We start from the raw sequence: 13,227 nt of genomic DNA on the forward strand, positions 1-13,227 counted from the left end.
CACTCTCCTAAGACAGGGATTGACTCGTTTTAAATGAGGAAAGTGCAAACTGTATGATGGGCTGTGTGGGTAAACACTATGTCCAGGAACTCCATCTGTCCAGTTCAGCTGCTCCAGTCTAGAGCATATGGGAGCATCCCAACCTTGAGGTAAACACACTTTCACGAATGTTGTTCTTCCCATAGATTCACCAGAATGGACATAGTCTGAGGGGCTATCATTTGATGGTCCTACCTCTCTTGACCTGATTACACATGTTTTTCAGGGATTATTATAAACCGTTCATGTTTTTTCCTCGTGGATATTTGATTCGTTTGATCTAACTGATGACATAGTAGGCATGCCAGGGGCATGAGGGAGGTATGTTGTATTATAGGGGTTGCTGTTCACACCCCTCATAACTCACTCAGTCACACTTACCAACCAATGAAAACCAATAGCGCACAAGTGGGTCTACACACCACAGCAACACATTGTACATATTTAAGGTGTTTTCTTCACCAGTAACCAGTCTATAATGTATTGGTGTTGTGAGATAAATTGAGCCACAAAGCTTTATTTTATGTGAAAGAAATTGCATCTATTAGGCCTGATATGGCATGTATTTTTACGGCACTCCTAATGTCTAAATACTGTCATCCTTCAGACAAAAAAAAACTATCGGCGTGCTGCCTAGCAACAGACTGAAAGTTCTACTTTGCCAGTCAGTCTGACGCTTTCTCTCTTTGACTACCTGTTTGAAACTGTTACTACAAGTGCCAGCTGAGCTGAGGTTAGGCTGACACTTGGACCACGCTATGTAAAAGATACAGTGAGTGAGCACCACCACCTCAGCCTTGGTCTTTCTCTCTGTGGTGTGCCAGACAGTGTTAATGACAGTGTTGTCAAATTACCCCGTGATACTGTCACTTACCAGGCAGAAAAATGAGACAAAATGAGGCGGCTAATAGGTGATGGGTAACAGCATCAACAGCCCCTCTCCTGCTGTTTTTTACTGTTTCTTTGCCTGCCTACAACTCTCTGTTTGTGCCCAAATACAAAAACCACTGTTAACATGTGAACACAGTGTTGGAAGAGTAACATGGTTACTACACAGGTATAAGAGCAAAAGGGGACAGTTGAAAGTGTTACTGTAAAATGTCACCTAACTTGGTTATTATGTGAAACAATAACGAGGGGAAACAAGCTACTGTAATTCTGGTGTTACTTCAAAGTAGTTTGGAACTGAACTAAAGTAGCCGCAAGGCATCTCATCGATCAAAGACACATTAATCAGAGACACTGACAGCTCCCTGCTTTCTGCTCTCTCTCTCCGTGTGCTAAAGGAATCCTTTTTTACTCAGAACCTCAGCTTCTGATGTAGCTTCCTGGATCCTGCGATAGAGAGGCGTATTCGTGTTCACTGGAGGAGGGAACCTGGCTTTTAATATTCTAGAACATATCTCATCCCCTGCAGGGGTGCATCTCAAATGGCACCCTATTCCCAGCCCTATAGGGCCCTGGTCAAAAGTAGTGCACTATAAATGGAATAGAGTACCGTTTGGGACACGGCTCAGGTCTGATCTGGAGCACAAAGGAAAGGGCAGTCTGGATGATCGTCGGCGGTGGAGAGGCTCAGTTTGATCAGTTGTCTGAGGATGAGCAGTCCTGAATTTAGACCAGGATGACCAAGTGCTCTGTGACATTATAGACACATCTCATGATTCTCAATTACCTGGCGTCAGTAGCATGGAGCCCAGTAGCCTGCACATAAAGATAAGGTCTGAATCCCAAATAGCCCTATGGGTCCTGGTCAAAATTAGTACAATAGTGCAATATAGGGAATAGGGTGCCATTTGGAATGTATAGAATGGTAAAGAAGGGTCTGCAGTCAATTGTTCTACATACTGTCCCCTTGTGGTCACTCCCATGTATTGTATGTCATACCCAAGATGATAGAGTTGAGTGTATTGCAGCTTTTCAGTAGCCTGTATTACCAATGTTGTCCCTACAGCTGAATGGCAGGGTGTCAGTCTAGGTGTTGGAGCGAGGTCAGGTCAGGTCAGGGGGAAATAGTCTGTGGAAAATCTATGCACGCCCTTTTTGCTTAACCCAGTTTAACTTTGATGTAGTAGGTGTGATGTTGCTATCAGATAACATATCTGAAGTGTATATTAATGATGATAGATCATTTTTAAGTTAGGGTGTATCCAAGTGATGTAACATGATAGAATTCTGTCTGTACTGAATATCATAACTTTAAAAGTATATTTATAACAGTATATTCCTATTACAGTGTATTTGACTAGTTGACAAGATATTTTGTTAGATATTGTGTTAATGTAATCCACCATTATTTAGACTTTTCATGGCTTCTTTTGGACGGTATGCTTCTTTTGTTTATTCGGCATGTTGTTAAACTTTGACTGTTGTCAAAAACACTGTAGCCTATAGCGAACAATTTCTTCTAGTGCAAGTTTACCAGCTTCCTGAATGTTTTCTGTTGATCTGTGAGGCTTGAAATGGATTAATAACATCCTTCCCCCAGTGGCGTGATTACCCATGGAGGTGATGGATAGTATTTGTGTTGCCAGTTTGCTAAAGAGTTGTGCATGAGCAAACCCAAGGTTGTTCTAATGCTTTCAGATGGGAGACTAGCAATTTGTGGAAGCAAATTAATCTTGCTTTGAGCTTTTGGTTTGTTTGCAAGACTCACTGGGTCCTGCTGTTTTATTTGCTCAATATTTCTTTGCTTGACTAGGATTCTCAGAAACGTGCACACTGACACACACTCATGGTTTATATTTCATGTTTGTCTCACTTGCAATATTTCATTGCTGCTTGGAAAAGGGATATGTGAAACAGGATACAGTATATGAATAAGGTGATCTGTGCTATTTGAATGGAAAATGGATATTCATATTTATAAAATGACTGAAATCTACTCATCAGCAAGTCATGTCAAACAAGGCATTTGTAGCGATGGGAAATCCATTGTACTCACTAGGCCATTGGTTCCAAAACTGTGGGGTCGGGAGGGGAGGGAGTTGGGTATCTCAGTCCAGCTTTCAATTTATTCTTGAATGTTGTAATAGTAGAGTGCACAAGGTGCAATTTCTAAAATGGGTAGTGCATCATCAGTTCCTCTTGTCATGTTATTCATTACATACCTTAGAGAGCTGTTTGTAACTTGTCAGAAATGTCCAGATCAACTAGCCCATGTCATATAAATAGTTTTAGCTGGGCGCTGGATGTTTCCCAGTGCTGGAAGGGGGGCCTGAGTTAAAAGGTTAAAAGGGATGCCTGCTCCAGGACACCAGCAGGCCGTCATAAAGCTCCCTTGAATGGTCAGTCAGTCGCCACCTAGTGGTGCAATTACAGTACTGTTTCATACATTTACCGCCAAAAAAAGTCAAGACCGACAGACACGCTTTACTGATTCTGAATGATTGCTACATGAATAGTTGATGTATACACGTATACAATAATATTGAAAATGTGCTGGATATGTCTAGATTATTCTCCTCTGATTAACCCATAAATGTTCATCAGTTTCCCAGTCTGTATTGTGTGATTTATAATTAAATACTGGTGGTACAGAATGCGCACGCAGCCTGTCTATATTCCACAAGGTACACCCTCTGTGTGCTCAACAGGGAAATTGAAACATTCCTTCCCTGATACAGGAACGCCTGTAGTCAATAAGTATACACTTTCGTATACTTTTCTTTTGGACATATCAGAAGTGTACTTGGTGCTTTGTTACATTGTTTATGGAGTAATTTTGTAAAACTCCAGTGCAGAATAGATTTTGATTAAATCAATTAAGGGGTTGCTGTAATTAATACTGTTTACTTTTTGTACAAAGCAGAGAAAGCCTTGGTAAGTTCATGCTGTCTTGGAATACGTTTGAAAGAGGTCAGAGAACTGGCAGTGTGGTGCCAGGACAACAACCACTCCCTCAATGTGAGCAAGATTAAGGAGCTGATCGTGGACTACAGGAAAAGGAGGGCCGAACACACCCCCATTCACATCAACAGGGCTGTAGTGGAACGGGTCGAGAGTTTCAGGTTCCTTGGTGTCCACATCTCTAGCAAACTATCATGTTCCAAACACACCAAGATAGTCGTGAAGAGGGCACGACAACGCCTATTCCCCCTCAATAGATTGAAAAGATTTGGCATGGGTCCCCAGATCCTCAAAAAGTTCTGCAGCTGCACCATTGAGAGCATCCTGACCGGTTGCATCACCGCCTGGTATGGCAACTGCTCGGCATCTGATCGTAAGGCGCTACAGAGGGTAGTGCGTACGGCACAGTACCCTCCTGCCATCCAGGACCTATATAATAGGCGGTGTCAGAGGAAAGCCTATAAAATTGTCCTAGACTCCAGTCACCCAAGTCATAGACAGTTTTTTCTACTACCGCACGGCAAGCGGTGCCGGAGCCCCAAGTCTAGGACCAAAAGGCTCCTTAACAGCTTCTACCCCCAAGCCTTTAGACTGCTGTACAATTAATAAATGGCCACCGGACTATTTACATTGACCCCCGCACCCCTCCCCCCATTTTTTTTTACCCTGCTGCTACTCGCTGTTTATTATCTATCCATAATCACTTCACCCCTACCTACATGTACACATTACCTCTAACCTGTACCCCCGCAAACTGACTCGGTAACGGTGCCCCCTGTATATAGCCTCGTTATTGTTATGTTATTGTGTTACTTTTATTTTTTTTAATTTTTTTACTTATTTGGTAAATCTTTTCTAAAACTCTTCTTGAACTGCACTGTTGGTTAAAGGCTTGTAAGTAAGCAATTCACGGTAAGGTCTACATCTGTTGTGTTTGGCGCATGTGACAAATAAAGTTTGATTTAATTTGAGTTTTAACAACAGTTGACGTCTTGTGTGGTATAATATATTCATACCGTAGTTATTTAATTTGGACCTATACATTTGGTCTCTCTGTTGAAGGCTGTCTTTAGTTTTGCTGTCTTTGTAAAAACAGGGTGTTGGATGAGACATTTACTTACGCTTGGCTCACTTAAGAAGCAAAGGTACATTTACATAAAATGTTCAATACATCAAGTGGGGTCGCACGTACACACGCAGACACGCACACACACTGTATTCTATCTTACTAATAGAGAACCGTGGAGAACAGATGTTCCACAATTTAGCACCAATGTATGATCATTTCCAATATAAAACCATTAAGATTCTGCTAGTACAAGCACACACTGCGATTTCCTCCAAAGTGCCTGATGTTGGCTAGGTGAATCCAACCCCCTCTCATTAAGACTACAGACACCAGGTGCTTTTTGAGACGAGCAGGCGAAGAGGCATCAGATGCCTGTTGAAAACTTGCTGGAGCACCACACAAACAAAAGAGGACGCTCTAATCTGTTCCAGCTCCTACTCTGATTAGCAAAAGGGGAGTAGGGGACAAACACTCAACTGGCGTCACCATGGCAACAGGTGTAACAGGGGAATGGAAATAAATTGGCCCATTACCCAGCTGTGTCCTAACAGGTCTTCATCCAACATGTCACGGACAGATTCAGATTGCTGTGTGACTCCTCCCAGCTGTAGGTTTTGGTCTCTGATAACAAGACAGCCTGTTTGTTTGTCTCTAGCAGCTCTAAATGTAGCAACTCTTACTGATTCTTCAATAAATAAATAGCTTTTTTTTTAAATAAAGTACATAAGCTATATTGAGAAAAGAACAATCATGTTTGATTCTGTCCCTCCTGCTTCCTGAAATGGTGGAGTGTCATGGCCAGCTCTGTGGTAAATGTGGTTGCGGATGCTCCGCTTATTAAAGGGAAAATTGTAATGGACCACATATGTGATGCTTTATATGTGGCACGGAAAGCTTTCCATCAACTAAAATCATCATCATCTGTTTAGCTTTAGTCTAAAATATTTGTTTAATGAGATCTAGCATATCTCTACACTATATATACTATATCTCTACACTATATATACCATATCTCTACACTATATATACCATATCTCTACACTATATCTACCATACCTCTATATTATATCTTCCATATCTCTATACTATATCTACCATATCTCTATACTATATATACCATATCTCTACACTATATCTACCATATCTCTACACTATATCTACCATACCTCTATACTATATCTACCATATCTCTATACTATATATACTATATTTCTATACTATATCTACCATATCTCCATACTATATATACTATATGTCTATACTATATCTACCATATCTCGTCCATATAACTACCATATCTCTATACTATATCTACCATATCTCTATACATTAACTACCATATCTCTATACTATATCTACTATATCTCTTCCATATAACTACCATACAGCCTAATGGACTGGACCCCCTCTGGGGGCCAGACAGAGCTTGGCCAGAACCCCACAGACATCACTCAACAAGATCAATTACTCTGGCATCCCACGGCACAGTCGGACACTTGCGACATCCCAAATGACACCCTATTCCCTATATAGTGCACCTCGTTTGTCCAGAGCCTGTTGGCTTATAGGGAATAGAGTGCCATTTGGATCACAAGCTGGATAGGCAATACACGTCATCCTGCTCTGGCAGGCAGCAGCTAGCAGCAGCATGGCCCAGTGACTCAGCCTCCCACTCAGATAACCTTTTATTAGCTTTAGCATCACTCACAGCTGGTTAGCTGCATCCACTGATGCTATGCATTGGCTGTGATCTGACTGTCACACACTGGAGAAAGAGCTGAGGTGTAGTGCAATGCGGAGGAGATATTTTATAGAATAAATGTTATATTTAGGCTTGAAGTATCTTCTTGTTTTTTTATATGAGACAATCAGAATTCAGAAATCTATGCACTTATCCAATTCATTTATAGGTATACCCTTATTCATAATTTTGGTGATATCGTATAAAGATGGATTGGTGAAGTTGCTTCCTGTTGATTTGAATATGGGAGTTGTTTAGAGTTACTCCAGCTGTACAGACCAGTGTAGCACAGCAGAACATGACCACCTGGCCACTTCCAAGCAGGGATAATACATCAGTCAGAATCCAACAAGGCATTTCTAAACTCCAGCGAGCATCTCCTCAATCATAATGCAAACCACTCCCATGAAAATGGCCTTTAAATTCTCGTTTGCTGTAATCCACGCCGTAAATCAAGTTGAAGGAAGGGGGCTCTGGCTCTGATTAACAGCCCCATGTACAGGGGCCAAGATAGATGAGAAAGAAGCTGTTTCGGACTTAAATCTGCATTGCTATAATTACGAGTAATAATTCAAATGTTGCCTTGAACTTCACCACAGTACAGCAAGAGGACAATATGAAAAGAAAGAATCCAAAGACACAAGCCTGATACAACTGATGCTTTACGGAATGGCATTTGATAGGATATGGTATATTATACTATACCTCCATGTTGTGTGGATTGGATTAGATTCGATTGATTTATGGTTATAAACATAAAAATCATCTTCCTGGTCATACATAAGCAAAAACATACATTACACAATATTGGCAATACGTACAATACAAAAACATGTGTCATTGCAAAAGTAGAAGTGGTAAATGCATAGGTTACTATCTCTTATCTCTCATGTTTCCCATTATAGAAACAGAGATGGTGACAGAGAGTGAATGGTTGTTACAGGCAGTAGAGAGACCGATTGGACACCATATAGCTAGGTCCCAGGCCACTCTCAGTGTCCTCATAAATGTAGCTCCTCCTCCTGTCTGTTTGATTGCAGTGGTTACAATGGGGGGTGTTCTAAGAAGAAAAGGCTGGGCTGTTTCCATAACCAACATGGAGCATTACCAACATGTTTGCATGGCACCATTTGAATTGGATCTCACTCAGCGATGGGAGTGATATTTGTGAACCAAAAACAATGAGCATAATGAATTCATACATTTTTCAATGCAATGTTACTCTACTGTCTTTAACATTATGCTGTTGTGCAGTAATTGGCAAAGGTTGCTTCCCAAAATGGCAGCCATAGGGCTTGTGTCAAAAGTAGTGCACAAGCGAATAGGGTGCCATTTGGGACGTATCCACACTTTTATAAGTGCTGGCTTTCTATTCTTGTCTAGATTGTGGGTAGATGAAATATGAATCCTGCTGTAGGTGCTCCTCAGAGTGCGTCACCCCAGAGCCCATTGGACACAGCGTAGAGCTCAGGGCTGCTGATATGTAGATAAGATGAGCCTTCATTGATAACGTCTCTCTATTGATGAGCCAGTGCTTATCACCACGCTGATAGCATCATGTCTAAAGTGAGAAGCATTAGCTCCCATTGAAGAATATCTAAATCTCTGACAAAAGCTGCGCTCACTGGGTTGGTACTGAAGGGAGAATGTTGTGCTTCTCGGTGAGTCATAAAAATAGCAGTTTTTTAATACATACTTAAAACTCATAATAATGAATTGGATCAAAGTCCTTCTGTTGGTCTCTAATGTTATTACTGTTTGAAGTCCCGGGAATGGGGAATCTGTATGGCAGAGTTTAGTACCATACAGTATGTTTCTGACTGTCTGTGTCCTTCTTTCCCCAGATGGAATGTTCGGGAGGTGTCACTCCATGCCAGTTCCGGTGACAGAGGTGTACACCTATGATGTATCTCTGTCTGTGGTTCAGCGCTTCAGGACACTGCTGCAGAAACTCTCCCACAGAGGTACGTAACATACTGTACACCAATGCTACCACTACTGCCTCTGCTGCGGGGTACGCCAAGGTGATGCACCGTTTGGACGGTTCGAAGAGCGGAATAAGTCTAGACAGAGCTCAGAAAACACTACTTAATTCCCAAAAGCAACACTTTTGTGGAATTTTTTGACACTTGTTGTCAGGCATACTGATCAAGGATCATCAACTCCAATTTCCACTTTTACACCAGTGATACCACTTAATACTGCTGCCGTCACTGTCTGCCACAGCCCCCCTGAGGCATCCTCAGAGACCCAGCCAACCGACTGGTGGGGAAATGTCAGCAACGCATAATTAATATGCTTGCTTCAGTCACTTCTAATACTACACTAGGCTTTTTTTCAACAATAACAATTTTCACTTCTAAACTTCTTTCACTACCATAAAAATAATTTTATGGCAAGCCGAAGAACACCAGCCCAACCGTGAAGCACGGGGGTGGCAGCATCATGTTGTGGGGGTGCTTTGCTGCAGGAGGGACTGGTGCACTACACAAAATAGATGGCATCATGAGGAACGAAAAGTATGTGGTTATATTGAAGCAACATCTCAAGACATTAGTCAGGAAGTTGAAGCTTGGTCGCAAATGGGTCTTCCATATGAACATTGACCCCCAAGCATACTTCCAAAGGTGTGGCAAAATGGCTTTAGGACCACAAAGCCAAGGTATTGGAGTGGCCATCACAAAGCCCTGACCTCAACCCTATAGACAATTTGTGGGCAGAACTGAAAAAGCGGTTGCAAGCATTGAGGCCTACAAACCTGACTCAGTTACACCAGCTCTGTCAGGAGGCATGGGCCAAAATTCACCCAACTTATTGTGGGAAGCTTGTGGAAGGCTACCCGTAACATTTGACCCAAGTTAAACAATTTAAAGGCAATGCTACCAAATACTAATTGATTGTATGTAAACTTCTGACCCACTGGGAATGTGATGAAAGAAATAAAAGCTGAAATAAATCATTCTCTCTGCAATTATTCTGACATTTCACATTCTTAAAATAAAGTGGGGATCCTAACTGACCAAAGACAGGGAATTTTTACAAGGATTAAATGTCAGGAATTGTGAAAAACTGAGTTTAAATGTATCTAAGGTGTATGTAAACTTCTGACTTCAACTGTACTTGTGACTCATTGTTAGTGTGACTCTCTTCAGCACAGAGGTCCTTACAGTACGCCAACGCTACAGCTGCTGCCGTCACTCTCTGTATTAGAGTCATCCTCAGCGCCCCAGCCTACTGCTACTGGTGAAATGTCAGCAATGCATAATTAGAATGGTATATTCCTATATTCCTGTTGAATCTGATTGTTTAGTTCCCCTTCCCTCACATAGACCTACTGTTTGTGGGGTTTTCCCTCACATAGACCTACTGTTTGTGGGGTTTTCCCTCACATAGACCTACTGTTTGTGGGGTTTTCCTTTACATAGACCTACTGTTTGTGGGGTTTTCCTTCACATAAACCTACTGTTTGTGGGGTTTTCCTTCACATAAACCTACTGTTTGCGGGGTTTTCCCTCACATAGCCCTACTATTTGTGGGGTTTTCCCTCACATAGACCTACTGTTTGTGGGGTTTTCCCTCACATAGCCCTACTGTTTGTGGGGTTTTCCCTCACATAGACCTACTGTTTGTGGGGTTTTCCCTCACATAGGTCTACTGTTTGTGGGGTTTTCCCTCACATAGGTCTACTGTTTGTGGGGTTTTCCCTCACATAGACCTACTGTTTGTGGGGTTTTCCCTCACATAGGTCTACTGTTTGTGGGGTTTTCCCTCACATAGGTCTACTGTTTGTGGGGTTTTCCCTCACATAGCCCTACTGTTTGCAGGGTTTTCCCTCACATAGCCCTACTGTTTGCAGGGTTTTCCCTCACATAGCCCTACTGTTTGTGGGGTTTTCCCTCACATAGCCCTACTGTTTGTGGGGTTTTCCCTCACATAGCCCTACTGTTTGTGGGGTTTTCCCTCACATAGACCTACTGTTTGTGGGGTTTTCCCTCACACAGACCTACTGTTTGCGGGGTTTTCCCTCACATAGACCTACTGTTTGCGGGGTTTTCCCTCACTTAGACCTACTGTTTGCGGGGTTTTCCCTCACATAGACCTACTGTTTGTGGGGTTTTCCCTCACATAGACCTACTGTTTGTGGGGTTTTCCCTCACATAGGCCTACTGTTTGTGGGGTTTTCCCTCACATAGACCTACTGTTTGCGGGGTTTTCCCTCACATAGACCTACTGTTTGCGGGGTTTTCCCTCACATAGACCTACTGTTTGCGGGGTTTTCCCTCACATAGACCTACTGTTTGCGGGGTTTTCCCTCACATAGACCTACTGTTTGCGGGGTTTTCCCTCACATAGACCTACTGTTTGCGGGGTTTTCCCTCACATAGACCTACTGTTTGTGGGGTTTTCCCTCACATAGACCTACTGTTTGTGTGGTTTTCCCTCACATAGACCTACTGTTTGCGGGGTTTTCCCTCACATAGACCTACTGTTTGCGGGGTTTTCCCTCACATAGACCTACTGTTTGCAGGGTTTTCCCTCACATAGACCTACTGTTTGCAGGGGTTTTGTGTGGATCTTATCAGGTACATTTGTAGATCTTTCAGCATAACCTAAAAATCCATTCAGTGACCTTTATGCCAAAGATAATGTATGAAGTTACACTGGCAATAGATGTCTATGTTCTTCAGTACTGTATGTGTTAAAATCAGTGGTGTAAAGTACTTAAGAAAAAATACTGGGGTAGCTGTACTTTACTATTTATAATGTTTGATTACTTTTACTTCACTACATTCCTATTGAAAATGATGTACATTTTACATTTTCCCTGACACCCAAAAGTACTTGTTACATTTTGAATGTTTAGCAGGACAGGAAAATTGTCTAATTCACACACTTATCAAGAGAACATCACTGGTCACACCTACTGTACTGCCTCTGATCTGGCTGACTCACTAAACACATGCTTTGTTTGGAACATGCCGCTGGCTGTCCGTAAATAAAAAAATATATGTCAAATGGTGCCGCCTGGTTTGCTTCATTTAAGGAATTTGAAAAGATGTATACTTTTGCTTTTACTTTTGATAATTAAGTACATTTTAGCAATTACATTTACTTTTGATACTTTAGTATATTTAAAACCAAATACTTTTACTCAAGTAGCGTTTCACTGGGTGACTTTCACTTTTACTTGAGTCATTTTCTATTAAGGTATCTTTACTTTTACTGAAGTATGACAATTGGGTACTTTTTCCAGCAATGGCTAAAATGCCATGAACATTATGGCCCATACTGTGCATGGCATATAGTGCTGTACTGACCATAAATAACCACCAGAGGGCGACCAATGCCTGTGTATAGTCCATCCTCCAACAGCAACCTGTTGTTGATTAGAAAGAGTAGAAATGGAAAAAATGTTGTAAGGAGAGAAAAATTACAGAAATGGTGAAAGACATCCTATATTACACAATCATCAAGTCATCCTGTTTCATATACTGAGCTATTGAACAATAATGATCGTTGTTTTATGGCTCAAATACCTTATCCTCTAGCTAGCACCCTAACTGTGCAACAACTGGTTGAATCAATGTTGTTTCCACGTCATTTCAACCCCTAAATGTAATGTGATGATGTTGAATCAACGTGGAAAACGGATTGGATTTGCAAAACCACCTTTATAATAAAGCAATGCATGCATCTATAATCACATTTGCGTAGTGGCATACAGTTGAGCAGACAAATGTTTAGAATTTCCACACATGGGGATTTTTTGTTGTTGCAGGGACTGACATTTTTTGGGGCCTTTTATAAATGCATTTCATGCTATTCTAAGTGATTTACATGATAGAAGACATTAGCAGAATATTTTTTAATGCCACACAAATGCCCAAATGCAGGCTACTGTGCAACTCGCTATTCAGGTAGGATGCAATTTTGGAACTTTATCAATTTTTTTGTATTTATAATCATTTGTTTTTACCATTATTATTATTTTATATCACTGTTATTATTGTAGGCTTATTTGATCATCTAAACCAGTTCTTTAAATATTCTAAATGTGTTTTGTTTCATTCTGTTTAGACATTTCTGTTGGTTAAATTAAGTTCGCTATGTCTTTCTAATGGTGTACTCCTTATTTAGATTAAGATCCGTTATAAGTAAAATAAATATCATTAACCTATTGCTGTCATTTATTGGGTTTAAACCAGTTCGCAAGTGTTTCATTTCATTCTGTTGAGCCGTTTTCTTTGTCCAAATTAAGTTCCAACTGTAATGTTGTGTTGGCCGTGATATAATATCCTGCTCGTATTTTCCCTATAAACAATGGCTTGACTTACTTATTACCCTGATAATGTTTGGAAACTTTTGTGAAGGTTTGGTGGTGTGTGGCTATTAGCATATTATACTGCAGGCCTGTGATATGAAGGCGGTGCGCACCGGCGCTCCAACTGACTCCGACATTTGAACTTGAGGTGAGGAAGTATGATTTAGGCCTACCAGAGTTACTCCTGTAATCTAACAATATAATGCT

At 41.2% G+C, this 13,227-nt stretch overlaps 1 protein-coding gene across 2 annotated transcripts in view; it reads left to right on the top strand.

The window, feature by feature from the left end:
• The window catches only part of LOC115156913 (receptor-type tyrosine-protein phosphatase N2), a 142,441-nt gene that overhangs the window by 20,875 nt on the left and 108,339 nt on the right, over positions 1–13,227 (top strand). For both annotated transcript variants that reach the window (XM_029704735.1, XM_029704736.1), the window contains one exon: positions 8,543–8,662. In XM_029704735.1, coding sequence (XP_029560595.1) covers positions 8,543–8,662 — 120 coding nt within the window. The remainder of the gene's footprint in view (positions 1–8,542; positions 8,663–13,227) is intronic.

The sequence above is a fragment of the Salmo trutta genome, chromosome 21 (assembly GCF_901001165.1).
Source record: "Salmo trutta chromosome 21, fSalTru1.1, whole genome shotgun sequence".
Taxonomy (NCBI): Eukaryota; Metazoa; Chordata; class Actinopteri; order Salmoniformes; family Salmonidae; genus Salmo; species Salmo trutta.